Source organism: Olea europaea, chromosome 12 (genome assembly GCF_002742605.1).
Source record: "Olea europaea var. sylvestris chromosome 12, O_europaea_v1, whole genome shotgun sequence".
NCBI classification, from domain to species: Eukaryota; Viridiplantae; Streptophyta; class Magnoliopsida; order Lamiales; family Oleaceae; genus Olea; species Olea europaea.
In genome coordinates this window covers 2,243,927-2,256,566 of record NC_036248.1, presented here as the reverse complement: position 1 = coordinate 2,256,566, position 12,640 = coordinate 2,243,927, and the positions used below count along the sequence as shown (strand labels likewise).

The following is a 12,640-nucleotide window of genomic DNA, read 5'->3' as shown; positions in this document are numbered from 1 at the left end:
AATAGTTTTTCATGTTTTTAGATGAGATGGTCATTTAAGCTTCTAGACAGATTTTCCAAGAAGTTGGTGATTTATAATAAAGAAACGTCATCCCATGTGTATACAGCTGGAATCTTAAGAATAAAACTGGCTATTTTCCTGACCTTATGAGGCGATCGATTCTCTTTTTTTCCCTCTTGAATGTGTCATTTATCCCGTATGGGGCCAATATATTTAGGATTTCTGACTGTAAACACAGCCTAATTACACAACATTTCTAGTGAAACTCACCTAATTACTCCAAAGTCTTGGATCTGGGTTACTGATATATATTGAACACAGACGACAATATTTACGAGGGCCAAACACGCATAAGGACAGCATAGCATGTCTCCTTCTTCAAGATCTAACAGTTTTACTTTTTTCGCACTATTTTCATGATTAAATTCCAATCATTGAACCTAAATATTTAAGAAAATCCCGTGGCAAGTCTATGCAAAAAGAATGAATATCAGGATCCTGAGAACTATGAAGATGCTGACTGGGGAGGGTCCATAGTGAATAGAACATCAATAGCAGGACATTGCACGAGTTTCCCAGTTTGAAAGCAATTCAATTTGTAAAATGCAAAAAATGACCATATTAAGCAGTGTACCTTCATCTTTCTCTCCCACCAGTCGTCGGAAGCAGCAATATATCCCGTTTTGGAGATGTACTCCACTCCAGTACTGTGAATAAGCTCCATCAGACGTTTGTGTTTCGTTCGAAGACCATCCCAATGATTCTTCAGCTGCTGCTTCGTCCAACAGTGATCGGAGTTCGAATTGAACAAACGGATGAGTTGGTCCCATCCGTGTTTCGTGAAGCACTTTCCGTTACGGCGACCGTCGGCTATCACCGTCTCGCACGCCGCAATGAAAATCCGGTTCTCATGTGGATTCCATTGGGCGTGCTTGCGCGTTGGTGGTACTGGTTGGGTCATGCTGGGAAAAGGGTTGGAGGTGGACGAATTTACGTTTCCACCCGTCTGCGACAAGAAACGGCGAAGACAAGTTCGTTAAATAAGTTGGGTTCAGTTCAAAATTGTGTGTTCTGTAGGTGCAACAAAAAATTTGGGACTGAAAGCACTTACTGAGGGGACATATGGGTCCATGTTGTGAGCTCACAAGCTGTATTCCGGCAAGCAGGTTCGTCGTCATCTACCGCCTAACACGAGTCCGTATTTGACGGGGAAAAAAACTCTCAGACAATAGGATTTGACGGGGAAAAAATTCCTTCTTTGTGCTGCCAAAGCGCTAATTGAAGGAAAAAAATATTTACGACTAGATCTGGAAGTTCATCGTCGGGTGTTTGTAGGGAGAGAAATATCCGAAATGTGAGGTGCCGGTGCAAGGAAAAGGGGGAGAGAATCTTGGCAGTTGAGAGTGTGTAATGACGGCGTTAAAATTGGAAAAATGAGAGTAAATGGCCTGTTGTTGTACTGCAAAGATGTCAGAATATTCTCATTAAAAAATTGTCCAACGGTGCAATTTTTGATCAGCAACGGTCCAAATTCAGCTTAAAATCACAGCCAGACAGGGCCTTAGAAAACTTGGTTGGATTCCAAAAATAATAATTTAATTTCTTGTGTCCAACGATGTCCACCATTTCAAGTGCAATTTGGCCTTTGAAATTTATCGAGGAAATTGCAGTGGTTGTCAAATTTTCGCAAGACATTTATAAAAATGTCACTTTTTTTTGGACATTGCAAGAATGTCAATTTTAGACATATTTGCTCCTCAAAATAATTTCAAACACCCTCCATGTCCTCATTAAATGATTTGACCCAATGGAAGAAATTCTACAAAAATTTTGTCAATGTCAGGATGAAAATTTGGGGAAAAAAAGAGATGAAATGGCCCGTTATTTAAAACAAGAAATGGCCTATTATTCATTCATTTCCTTATTTGTAACCTACTGGCCAGAATGAAATCCCAACTCGAAACCCTAAAATCGCCTCCATTGATGTCACCGAGCTAACGTCGACTACCTAACGACATAGTAACCACAAGCGAAATGGTCACCACCACCTTCATCGGTCGTTAACCATTACATTGTTTCGTCCTCCATCCCTATCGTGAATCGAGCAGTGAAATTTCAAAATATTTTCAGGCACCACCGGTGTTCTCATTTTCGGCATTAACCGACCACGACATAACTCGACGAAGCGGTAAGTAATGTGAAGCCTAAAGGTTGAAATGTATGGTTTGTACTTTTCGGTACATTGTGTACTTGCTTTGTATAATGGCTCTTTGCACCAAATTTTCAATAAATAATTTTCATTCAACAATTTGGAAAGAAATAACACAGAAACTTTGCTTTCCACCCCACAAGATTCCTTCCTTCTCCGATGCTCGTATCAGACTTCACAGAGTTTTCATGGCTTCAACTATTCATTCTCTTTCTATGTAAGTTTTGTTGTTCTTTTTACTATGCAGGTTCAGGGGAGTAGTGTTGTGGGTTTAAATGATTAAAATTTGGAATTTTTTCTGTGGTTTTTATGAAATTGATTGGTGCCACTAAATGTCATTTTCATATAAGACGATCATTCACATCCAATTTTTCTTGTACATTTTGTTTTCTTACCTTTACGAATCTGTAGCACAAGCTTAGCAAATCTGTAGTTACTTTGGTTGTCGTAGTTCTTTGCTTGTTATGGGTTGGGATTTCCGTTGACTTTGGATTCCATTTGGCTTGAAAAGCTCTAAATTTTGCCAATTTCTTAGTTACAATTGGTTTGTATGGTTTCTGTTATGGTAGCCATTCAGTGTTCCCGAATATCTATTCCTCCATGAAGGAACCTTCAAGATTTAATTTTGTATTACTTAGTAGTTGACTTTTGGAAGATGTAGGCTTTGATGTTGTTAGTCTTATGGCTTTAAAACTTTCCTCAATTAATTTGGTTGTATAAATTGCTCCGCAGCTTTTAAAAGTAGATTTCTTGACAGTTCATCTGTCGACAGTTCACTTCAGTAGTCCTTGAACTATCGTTCTCGGTTATTAGCTTCAGTAATTCTCGACAGATGAACTTTTGATAGATGAACTGTCGAAAACGACGGTTCCTTTCCTCAGTACATAACTGTTCCACATGTCCATCTCACCTCATCTAAACACTGTACGTATATTTTGCATTAACATCTATGAAATACTATGATATCACGATTATTTTTTGTTGTTGTTGTTGTAATATGTATAAAATACTGTGATTCGTATTTTATGTTACACATTTGCTTCACTATGCGTTGTAGTTCCCCTATAAATGGAGATTTATGCCATTTATATGGGCTACATTATGCTTGATTGACTCATTTTTCGTTAGCACGAGGCATATTGTTGCTTACATGGGCACTCGTGTCTGGTATGTAGAAGTAAACAATTGCATTGTCAAAGGAAGATGACTATTACGAAGGTACAATGAAGACTGCATTACTTTGTCCAGGGAGATACGTGTTAGGGCTTCGCATGGAAAAACATTCTGTTTTCTCTTAATGTGTAATCGTTACGTTACTTTTTTAACTTACTTTTTGTGATATTGATTATTGCGAATTGTGTAAGAGTATCATAATTTTGAACGATGTAACAACGGTCATGTAAAAACGGTCTACTCACGTGTCAAGCACGAAAAAATATTTTGATGGATGATTTTATGAGTTTGTCGTTTCTCATGGATTCATTGTTATGTTCGATTAAAGGATAACAACATTTGTTAATATTTTTAATGTCATGATTGAAGCTCAATCCATAATTTATTTCAATATCAAAAACTTGATTATGGAACATGCTACAATTAAGAGATAATTCAGTACTGATGAGAATTGATTACCAATAGTAATAAGATGCAGGTGTCTTTAATTACAATGTTACATAAGGTTTGAGAATCACAATTTTAACATATTTTGGACAAAGCGAATTGTACACAACATTTAAGAATCACAATTTTTCACAAATAATTGCTTAGGTCCAAGAAGTTGATTATAAAAAGCATGGCATCACTTCATTGTGAGTTACAGTTGAACATTTATAACTTTTTTCACACTAGTGACTACTCACGTACACAAACTGTTTTGCTAAGTACGACCATATCAAAATAATGGGTTCGTCCACTAGAAGCAACGTACCTTTCAACTTGAATGAGCATTTGCCAGTACTTGGTTCATTAACAAAATTTTCCATCATAATATCGTCTGACAATGACGAAGTCATCTCTCAAAATGGTAGGAGACCCATTTCCCTTGTTCTTCTTCCCAACCTGGACGATGTTTCAAGTGAAACATCGAAGTTCGAAGTCATGGATTCGTAGAAGAAGAATTCGACCATGATGATGAGTGGTTGGCGAACGTTCCGCCTCTTGAGTAGTTTCAATAGTTTCGAGTGTCCAATTCAACAGTTCAGTTGTATATCTTGACAGTTTGTAAATGTCGGGTTCCACATTTCAAACGTCTAATCTGACGGTTTGTAAATATGAAATTCGACGAACTGTCCAAAATGTCGAGAAGCAAACGACAGTGGGTGGAACAGATTCTTCAACATAGCACATTAAGTGTGGTCATTAGTATCACCATGTTGTATTTAACATTTACAAATTAGTAAGCTATAAGAGTAAAATATAAATAATTTTTAATAGTCGACCTCTCAAATTGAATGATGAATGTAAGAGAAATATCTTCTTCATCAATGAAAATGAAGAAGACAGAGAAAATTTAGAGTTTGTATGGTAAAAGAAGATATATTTGTATATGTTTCATTTTTCAAATTTTTTTTTACCATTTTTTATTTATAAAATTCATATTAATCAATATAATACACATTTATCCATGTTTTTAATATACAAATTAAATCATCAAATCAACACAATCACTTTCCTTCATATCAAGCATTAAATGCTACTAAAAAAGTGTCATTAAGGGTAATTTGGATATTTTACCCAAAAAGTGACATTTTTGTTCACATAAAGTGAAAATGACAACTTTTGGGAACTTTCAAAATTTGTGACATTTTTGAAAATTCCCCAAATTTATTTATGCTTAGTTGGACATATGCATTCCCTCATGATGGTGGCTCATTTGAGCAGATCAATTTCGAAATTCGTATGCTCATTTATTGAGTCTCATTCGGATCGTATTGCTCATTAGAACTTAATGGGCTCTGATGGTATGTTAAGATTTGGGGGTTCCATATTAAAAGATCGACCTTGAAATTTTTATCCCTTTAACAGGAGGTTCTTTTCTGTTAGGGTCCTTCTAATTGTAAAGATGAAATTAAATTGCCTAGAAAACGAATTTCAGGGAATTGAATTGCCTAGAAATTGTTTTCCTGGGAATTGTAAATTATTGTGTTTGATTAATATAATTTTCCACAAGGAAAATATTGAAATAAAAGATTTTTTTTTGTGTTCATTTGACTTTATTTTATATGAAATTTGTTAATTAAAGGAATAAAATTTACTGGTATTGGGGCTGAAATTTGTTTCAATTGCCAAAAAGCCAAATAATAATAATAATAATAGAAAATCATCTAATTTTTTTATGTTTGTTGAGCTTTGTTTTACATGAAAATTGTCAATTAAATGGAAATATATATATATATTTTTAAAATTAGGGATATAAATTGTTTCCCTTACCAAAAATAAAAAATTGATGCAGTAGCTGGGAAAACCAATTCGTTTTCCATGAAAACATGGAAAACCACACTTTCCAAGAAAATCAAGAAAGCTATTCCCATGGAAAAAATTGGCCATCAAGCAATGCAAAAGTGGTAATTGGAATTACAATTCCATTTTCCATGGAAAAAAGGTGAATCAAACATACACTTAGGGTCCGTTTGATTGCAGAGATGAAATTGAATTGCCTAGAATTGTTTTCTTGGAAATTGTAAATTATTGTGTTTGATTTGTATAATTTTTCACGTGAAAAATGTTGAAATAAAAATATTTTTTGGTGTTCGTTTGACTTTGTTTTACATGAAAATTGTTAATTAAAGGGATATAATTTACTGGTATTGAGGATGAAATTTGTTTCCATTGTCAAAAAAATAAAAAAATTCAAGAAGATCATCTATCTTTTGGTGTTCGTTTGACTTTATTTTACATGAAAATTGTCAATTAAAGAGAAATATTTTTTTATAATAATTTTTAGAATTTGTTTCCATTGCCAAAATAAAATAGTTAAAAAAATAAAAAAATAAATTGCTACAGTAATCGGGAAAATCTAGAAAACTACAAATATCAAGAAACCGAGAATTGAATTCCATGAAAAATTATGAGCCATCAAACAACAAAAAAATGGAATGATGGAATTTCAATTCTATTTTCCATGAAAAATGAAGCAATCAAACGGTGCCTTAGGGTCTGTTTGATTGCAAAGTTGAAATTTAGGTGAAAAAAAACGAATTCCAGAGAATTGAATTGATGAGAAATTGTTTTCCTGAAAATTGTAAATTATTGTGTTTGATTAGTATAATTTTTTACATGAAAAATGTTTAAATAAAAGTGTATTTTGATGTCCATTTGGTTTTGTTTTATGTGAAAATTGTCAATTAAATGGATAAAATTTACTGGTATTTGGAATGAAATTTGTTTCCATTGTAAAAAAAAAAAAAGATTTTTCTCAAGAAAATCATCTATCTTTTAGTGTTTGTTTGACTTTATTTTACATGAAAATTATCATTTAAAAGAAAATATTTATTTACAATAATTCTTCGAATTTGTTTCCATTGTCAACAAAAAAAAAGTAAAAAAAAAAAAAAATGCTACAGTAACCTGAAATTAGAATTCTCACCATCTAATTCCAGTAAAAGCAAGAAAAAAAGGGTTTCCAAGAAAAGAAAGAAAGGCATTTCCGTGGCAAAAAAAAAATAAAAAAAAAAAAAAATGCTACAGTAACCTGAAATTAGAATTCTCACCATCTAATTCCAGTAAAAGCAAGAAAAAAAGGGTTTACAAGAAAAGAAAGAAAGGCAATTCCATGGCAAAAAATAAATAAATAAAAAATCAAACATCCTCCAAAGTGGAAGTTGGAATTGACTGACCAACTTCCATGGAAAATAATACCTAATCAAACGGTGCCTTTAGTGTTTTCATGAAGCTTGTGAGAATTGTCATTGGGCTTCAAAATTATGAAAAAAGGGGAAGTACCAAGAATTGTCGTGTAGCAACTATGTTTGTTTTGTGAAATAATTTTCTTTCGTTTTTTGGTTGGTTGGTTGGTTCTCATAAAATGGTAGTGTTCCATTATTTTGTATTGGCAACTTCCCGGAGGTTTTAAAACCTTGCATTGTCTGGATTTTAATTAAAACATACCTTACCCAATATTTGAGTATCTAACCATTGATTTCAAGAAAACATAATATACATTTTCTTTTATCCAGTAGGTTATTGAACTTAAACTTTGTCACAGTTTGGTCACTCCATTCATTTCAGTGACATAATTAGTTTTTACTTGATGGAAATAATCAAACTTAGCAAGAAAGATACAAAAATTGGATAATATTTCAATAGTACATGGATTACTAATCTTAACAAGATTATTTGATGTCGGAAGCCTGTCAAATAAAAGCAAGTTCTTCATCACCTATACAAGCATCACATGAAACATCTTCTTCTATCGTCATTGGAGGCCAACCAAGTCTCTTCACGGGATGTGTCTTGGTACAACATATTGGTAGATGATTTATATGAAGAGACTTGTTTACCCAAATTGTCATGCACAACATATCGGTTAGATTCTCGTGATAATCCTTCAAATTTCTTCTTAACTCCCTCGATTTCTTCATTTTGCTTAGTATAGCTATTCCCCTCTGTTTTCATTCACCGTTGCTTAACAGTAAAATGATACCGATAATGATAAGTTTCATATGGAATGAAGCAACTTCATCGATTGAATTCACGGTACATTTTTGTATAAATTACACTCATAATTTGCTATGTAAGAAAATATATTAATCTAGGGAAATATAATTGATAAAGGAAATAATTTAGGCTAATCCCTGTAATCACGGTTAATACTCCCCCTCAAGTTGGAGCATGGAGGTCTGTAATGTCCAACTTGCGAGTGAAGTGGTGAAAAAGATCCTTTCCAAGAGCCTTAGTAAAGATATCAGCCAATTGAAGTGAGGAAGGGACGTGAGTAGGTAGGATGAGCCCAGAGAGGTATTTCTCATGCACAAAATGGTAATCTATTTCAATATGTTTGGTACGCTCGTGAAAAATAGGATTGCGGGTGATGTGTAGAGCAGCTTCATTATCACAATAGAGCGGTACACGTTGCGGTTGGAGAACAATAAGATCGCTCAAGAGAGATTTGAGCTAAACAAGTTCACATGTAGCCATTGTAATAGCACGGTATTCAGCTTCCGCAAAGGAGTGTGAAACAACAGTCCGTTTCTTTGTACGCTAAGAAATGGGACTAGTGCAAAGAGTGACAAAAAAACCAGTCGTGAAACAATGAGTGGTAGGGCAACTGACCCAATCAGAGTCGGAGTATGCAGAGAGCTTGAGATCACACTGGGCAGAATAAAATAGTTCATGACCTGGAGAGCCTTCAGATAACATAGAACATGAAGTTTTGCGTGATGATGGGAATCTTGAGGGCTTTGTATAAATTGGCTTAACATATGAACAGAGAAGGAGATGTCTGGGCGAGTAATAGTGAGATACAAAAGTCAACCCACTGGGATCAGAAAGTAGAGTTCCATCGTTAGGAATAAGTTTCAAATTCTGATCCATGGGGAAAGAAGCAGGCTATGAACCCAAATTACTAGAATCTGCAAGTATATCAAGGGTGTATTTTCGCTGATTGATGAAAATACCAACCGGTAATCTGGCAATTTCAAGGCCAAGAAAATATTTCATGGTGCCCAAATCCTTGATCTTGAACCTGTCATCAAGTGAATTTTTTAGAGTAGTGATAGCAAAGAGATCATTTCCTGCAACCAAGATGTCATCAACAAAAACCAGAACAACAACGAAAGAAGAGCCAATAGTCCGAGTAAAGAATGAGTGATCAGCTGTAGATTGAGTAAAACCATCTGACAATAAAACAGAGGACAGATTTGAGTACCAATTACGTGAAGCCTGCTTAAGACCATAAAGAGATTTAAGGAGTCGACAAACACGAGTCTCCCTTTCTCGACCATATCCCGGAGGAAGTGTCATGTAAACCTCATCTTCCAAATCGCCATGAAGAAAATGCATTATTGACATCAAGTTGATGGAGATGCCAATTACAGGTAGCTGCGATAGCCAAAACACAATGAACAGTAACAAGTTTAGCAACTGGGGCAAAGGTGTCATGATAATCAAGCCCCTCAACCTGAGTATAACCCTTGGCCACCAACCGAGCCTTATACCTCTGAATGGAACCATTTGCATGAAGTTTAGTTTTGAAAACCCATTTACAATCGATAGCTTTCTATTCGGAAGGAAGAGGTGTAAGAACCTAAGTGTCGTTAGATTCAAGAGCTCAAATCTCGGCCTGCATGGCATCACGCCAATGTGAATGTTTAAGAGCTTGAGAATATCGAGTAGGACTGTGATAAAGCAAATAAGAAAGTAAAATGACCTATAGAAAATTTATTATATGAAACAAAATTGGAAATGGGATGCGTTGTACCTGAAGATGCGACTGGAGCGGTACAAGTCGTAACGGATGAGGTTGAGGGTAAGGTAGGGCAAACATAGTCATCAAGGTGAGCATGACAGTTTATAGTGCGATGAGGATGAGTGGTAGGTAGTACATGAAGGGGTTCTGAAGAAGGGGTAGGTATTGGTGGCTGATCAGGGGGTTCGGGAATAGGAAGGGGTAAGACAAGGAGTGAGGTGGAAGGTTGAGGTAAAAGTTTGAAGGGAAAAATATGTTCGAGAAAAGTGACGTCCCTAGGGATGATAATCTGTTTGTGTTCTAAGTTGTAAACTCGATAAGCACTGTGAGTGGTGGGTAACCCAAGAAAACACAAGGATGAGCACGGGGTTGAAACTTGTCATGATGAACAGAAGTAGTGTTAGTATAGCAAAGATACCCAAAGACACGCAAATGGTCATAGCAAGGCGCCTTTTTGTAAAGGCGCTCGAAAGGAGAAACATTATGTAGGGAAGATGAAGGAGTGCGGTTAATAAGGTAAGTAGTAGTGAGCACACATTCTCCCCAAAAGGTAAGAGGAAGGTGAGCCTAAAAATGTAGACATCAAGCCACATTTAAAATATGGTGATGTTTTCGTTCAGCTACACCATTCTGTTGAGATGTCTTCACGCTAGTACGTTTGTGAAGAGTGCCTTGTTCAAAAAAATCTTGAGTGGTACGAGCAAGAAATTCTTGACAATTATTAGTATGTATATGACGTATCTTGAGGTTGAATTGAATGTGGATCATTGCAAAAAATGCAAGTAAAAAAGATAAGGTTTCAGATTTAAAATGCATTAAATATACCCATGTGGCCCGAGTGTATTCTTCAACTATGGTTAACAAATAATGTGCACCTGAGAGAGAGGCAGTGTGATAACCCAAATATCACAAAACATGCGTTCAAAAGGCATCAAACTTTTATTTGAAATTAAATGAAAAGGCAATCGAGTGTGTTTACCACAATTACATGCATCACAATGTTCAATAATTTTAGGACGAGGAATAAAATTCGGAATATTATCTAGTGAGGGGTGACCAAGACATTGATGCCATGTATCAAAGGAAATGTGACCGGATGATTGGAGAGCAATTGCTAGAGTCGGATTGAAGTAATACAATCCGCTACGCTCATGACCCGTGCCAATCAGCATCTTCGTTGTTAGGTCCTGAAATGTGTGATAGGTGGGAAAAAATTAGACAACGCAATTGAGCGATTTTGTTAGTTGATTGACAACAAATTAAACTTAAATTCAGGAAACGATAAAACATTGGAAACTGAGAGACGAGGGGATAAAGTAATATCACTCGTGTTAGAGATGGAAGACTGTTACCCTGTGGGAAGAGAAACATAAAGTGGGCTAGGATTATCATGACAATTATTTTGGGGCAAATTAGTAATGTGGTGTGTGGTTCCACTATCTACTATCCAAAATTCACGATCAAAAGAGGGGCCAAAAGAGGAGATAAAGCAGAACCGACGAAGGAGTGGGCTGGGTTCTTGAGAAGTTCCATCAATTGGGTGTATTGGTCGGTGGAGAGTAAAGGAATCTCACTCACTGTTGATGAGGTAGTGGCAGCGGCAGCGGCAGCAAACACCTGATGAATGGCCGACAGCGAGGGAGCTGTTGTGCTCCGTTTAGTCTTGGACGACCACCACTCCAGGTTGCCTATAATTTCAAAGCACTTGTTACGTTGGTGACTCAATTTCCCACAGGGTTCACAGATAGTTGTTCCAGTAGGCCACACATGGCGAGGTCGAGGTGAGGTCTTTGGCAGAGTCGAAAGGCCAGTTAGGGCTGAGGCGTCCGATCTTGGCGAGGATAATTGAACCGATAGTTGGGTTTCCTTTTGATGGAAAATAGCATAACAATGACCAGTAGAAGGGAGTGGATCTGTAGCCAAAATTTGTGATCGAAGTTGCTGAAAACTGTCATTGAGCCCCATGAGAAATCGGTAAACTTTGTTGGTCTCTTGAATTTCAGCGAGAGATTTAGAAGCCCTGCACATACATGGATTGGTCCCCTATAAGGAGGCTAGTTCATTCCATAACTCCTTCAATTTTCCATAGTATGCTGGGATGGATTGTTGTTCTTGGTGAAAATTAGCTAAATCTTGTTTTAGTTGGAAGATCTTTGTTCGATTGCTTTGTTGGAAACCAGTTTCTAGCTCCACCCATAAATCGTTCGGTGTGGCACTGTAGGAAAAATCGTAGCGCTCTTTGACATGAATTTCGGGTCAATAAACTTACTTGAAATGATGAATTCCAAAATCTTTGTGTGGTTGAATCACATTGCTTTCAAATCTCTAAAATTTGTATTTTCTTGTACTCTAATGATCCAAATCTCGATCACAATGGAAGATGATTATTGTTCATAATCTAAGTGCCATTTTTTATGAGATTTCATGCAAAAAATGTGATTCTATGGACTTTCCAATTTTGAGGTGAATTTCCATACGAATTTTTTTACCATTTTCTTATGTCTTGCATTTTCCCTTTTTTTTTTCATAACTTCTATATGGAAGTTTTAAGTGGTTACTTGGGAGTTATGGGTTTGAATTCTAAATTCAAACCACTCCCTCCAACCCTTTTAAAATTTTGCAAGTCGGGTCATCCCACACGGGCGACCCATTATCCATATTTTTCAACATCTCTCACTCACACATGATAGGGTTGAATTGAGCCACAAGTAACAACGAATATCACACCTTAGATCTTTATCAAGATCTATCTCACAAAGATTCATACGGTAAATAGATCGTACTAATGAGTAATATTAGAGCTCACGGTACTATAAACCTGTTAGGAATATATAGTAGACCTTTCAGAGGAACATCACATCTCGCTATACCCCAAACTCATTTTCCAACATTAATTCTAGTATTTTCGATCCCTCAAGTATTTATGAAACATATTTGAACTCCACATCATATCACTGTATTCACAATTGCATTCTATACTCCAAATGGTTAAACACAATTGTCCTACCAGTGAATACAAAAATAAA

At 35.9% G+C, this 12,640-nt stretch overlaps 1 protein-coding gene across 1 annotated transcript; it reads right to left on the bottom strand.

Moving 5' to 3' along the window:
* Window positions 1-38: 38 nt before the first annotated feature.
* LOC111405150 (L10-interacting MYB domain-containing protein-like) lies at window positions 39-1,176 on the bottom strand. Its single transcript, XM_023033910.1, has 2 exons — window positions 1,112-1,176; window positions 39-1,006 (listed from the first exon to the last, which is right to left on the bottom strand). The coding sequence occupies exons 1-2, from the start codon at window positions 1,130-1,132 to the stop codon at window positions 506-508; spliced, it is 522 nt and encodes a 173-aa protein (XP_022889678.1). The 5' UTR covers window positions 1,133-1,176; the 3' UTR covers window positions 39-505.
* Window positions 1,177-12,640: the final 11,464 nt, after the last annotated feature.

Coding starts and splice junctions, on each gene's coding strand:
- LOC111405150 (XM_023033910.1), bottom strand. CDS start 1,132: ATGGACCCATATGTCCCCTCA. Junction 1,007..1,111: donor TGGACCCATATGTCCCCTCA/GTAAGTGCTTTC, acceptor TTCTTGTCGCAG/ACGGGTGGAAACGTAAATTC.